This window comes from Salpingoeca rosetta, assembly GCF_000188695.1.
Source record: "Salpingoeca rosetta unplaced genomic scaffold supercont1.32, whole genome shotgun sequence".
Lineage (NCBI taxonomy): Eukaryota > Choanoflagellata > Craspedida > Salpingoecidae > Salpingoeca > Salpingoeca rosetta.
Genome location: NW_004754902.1, coordinates 320,014 through 322,513, shown reverse-complemented (window position 1 = coordinate 322,513; position 2,500 = coordinate 320,014). Strand labels below are relative to the sequence as shown.

General features: G+C 54.7%; 1 protein-coding gene across 1 annotated transcript in view; it reads right to left on the bottom strand.

Moving 5' to 3' along the window:
* The window catches only part of PTSG_10035 (uncharacterized protein), a 6,492-nt gene that overhangs the window by 3,827 nt on the left and 165 nt on the right, over nt 1-2,500 (bottom strand). Inside the window, exons 1-7 of the mRNA XM_004988894.1 lie at nt 2,280-2,500; nt 1,983-2,029; nt 1,824-1,863; nt 1,415-1,513; nt 1,193-1,250; nt 650-808; nt 110-333 (exon numbers count right to left, since the gene is read on the bottom strand). The exon at nt 2,280-2,500 is cut by the window's right edge and continues 165 nt beyond it. Of these exons, the coding sequence (XP_004988951.1) occupies nt 110-333; nt 650-808; nt 1,193-1,250; nt 1,415-1,513; nt 1,824-1,863; nt 1,983-2,029; nt 2,280-2,500 (848 nt within the window). The remainder of the gene's footprint in view (nt 1-109; nt 334-649; nt 809-1,192; nt 1,251-1,414; nt 1,514-1,823; nt 1,864-1,982; nt 2,030-2,279) is intronic.

Sequence of the window (2,500 nt, the reverse complement as noted above, 5' to 3'; positions counted from 1 at the left end):
ACAGGTGCACAGGTGCACAGAAAGTGAGAACACACACACACACATGCACACACACACACATGCACGCACACACACACCATTACACCACTCATTTGCAACCACAACAAACCTTCGGAGGTTCTGGCTCTGGCTCTGGTTCTGGTTCTGGTTCCTCCGCTTTCACCTCTTCCTCTTCCTCTTTCTCCTTCTCCTCCCCTTCCTGCCCCTGTACATCATCACCATCACCATCATCATCGCCATCATCGCCATCATCGCCATCATCATCATCATCGTCAGACACGTCCTCGAACGATTCCATTTCGGGCAAATCCGTCAGCTCTGGCGCCTCAAAGCCTGAACCCGTCATCACGGCGGCAGCAGCAGTGGTGATGGTGGTGAATAGCAGATATGGTGGTGGTGATTATTGGATGTGGCACATGCATGTTCGTGTGATGAAGAACGAACAAGTGTGTGATAAACCAGGTCAGCACACACACGTGCACACACACACGTGCACACACACACACACACACACGTGCACACACAGACACACACACGTGCATGCGCTTCTTTCCTGCACTGCAAAGGGCATGTGCAGCATCACACATACACATACACACACAATCCACGCATACACGCGATAAGCACACATACACGCAGTGCTGCGTACCCATCAGCTCGCCAGTCTCCATGTCATCATCATCACCGCCATCATGGCCATCATCGTTGTCGTTGTTGTCGCCACCATCATCGACTGCGTTCTCGTTGTTGAGCTGCCGCACCGCCTCCTCCACATCCTCCACCGTCATCTCTCCGTCCACGTCCTGATCTGCAGTGGTGGAGCGAGTGAGTGAGTGAGTGAGTGAGTGAGTGAGTGAGTGAGTGAGTGAGTGAGTGAGTGAGTGAGTGAGTGAGTGAGTGAGTGAGTGAGTGAGTGAGTGAGTGAGTGAGTGAGTGAGTGAGTGAGTGTGTGTGTGTGTGTGTGTGTGTGTGTGTGTGTGAGTGTGTGTGTGTGTGTGTGTGAGTGCGTGTGCGTGTGTGTGTGTGTGTGTGTGGGTGTGCGTGTGTGAGTGCGTGTTTGTTTGAGATGAGGGGACGAGGTTACAACTCGGATGAATGCACTGTAGAGGCGTGAATGCAGCTGTTCATGCAAGCCGAGCACACGCGCACAACTACTACACCCGTATTCACACACGCACATGCACATACACACCTCCACGCTGCTCTCTGATGCGACGCACACGCGCACGCACATCCTCATTCGGTGTCCCCTGAACCAAACAAAAACACACCCACACACATACAAATACACAAGCGTGAGATGATGTTATCGCTGGTGTTGCAATACGAAGGCAGTGGATGGGTGCCAATAATCTCCAACACAAACAGAACAATTCACCAACTCACACACACGCGCGCGCGCGCGCAAACGAACCTGCTGGTACATGTCGTAGCCGCTCAGCTTGCCGACAGAGCGCGTGGGCAGCTCCTTGAAGCCGTGGCTGGACTTTGGGCAGCCACACTTGGTGCACGTCTGTCACGGGTGGTGGTGTTTGGTGATGGTGGTGTTTGGTGATGGTGGTGGTGGTGGTGGTGGTGGTGGTGATGGTGGTGTTTGGTGGTGGTGGTGGTGGTGGTGTTTGGTGGTGGTAGTTCGTGAATGTTACTACTGCTGCTGCTGCTGTTGCTGCTGTGGTTGTCGTTGCTCGTGGTGGTTCAGGAAGTCGTGCACATCAGTATGCACATGCAACACAGCAAAAAGAACGAACAAGAAAGATACACCCACGCATGTCCGTTCCACACGCGCACGCACGCGCACACGCGCGCACATTCGCGGCATGTACCTTGCGCCAGAAGTGCATCTCGAAGCCCGGGCAGTTGTCACTGCAGCAGCAAGCGCACGGCCGTGTGAGGTTATGAAGCAAACACTAAAGGCACCAACAGAAGCAGCAAGAACAGCCCATCAAGTTGCTGTGTATGTGGTGCGCGGGCAAGCTGCTCACCACGAGAAGCACGGTTGACCTTTGTCCACGTCATGGTACAGCACACCCTGCGTTGCACATGGATTGACCAAGAGGCAGAGGAGACACGAAAAGTGACACTGAGGCCCAATAGTACAACGCGACAACGACCCGCAACGTACGTGTGCATGCCTTGACTCACAAATGCAATGCAACCTGTTGTTGATCACAGTTACACACCCATACACACCATGGTCACACACATGTTTGCACACACATGTACACACACATGTTTGCACGCACATGCACACATGCACACACACACATGCACACACACACCTGCTTGAGCCCTGCGTCGATGACTTCGTTGGCTCCCTTGACGGTTGGCTTTCGCCGCAGGCCGCGGCGCTTGCGTGTGATTTCGTTCTCCTCCTGCGCGCCATCCGCGTCCGGCTTGCTGCCGTCGCCGGCCTTCACGGGCACCTTGACGCGCCTCAGCTTGCCAGCGCTTGGCTTTGGCACGTCGCTCGGGTCCTCGTGCACCATCACCTCCGCCTCTG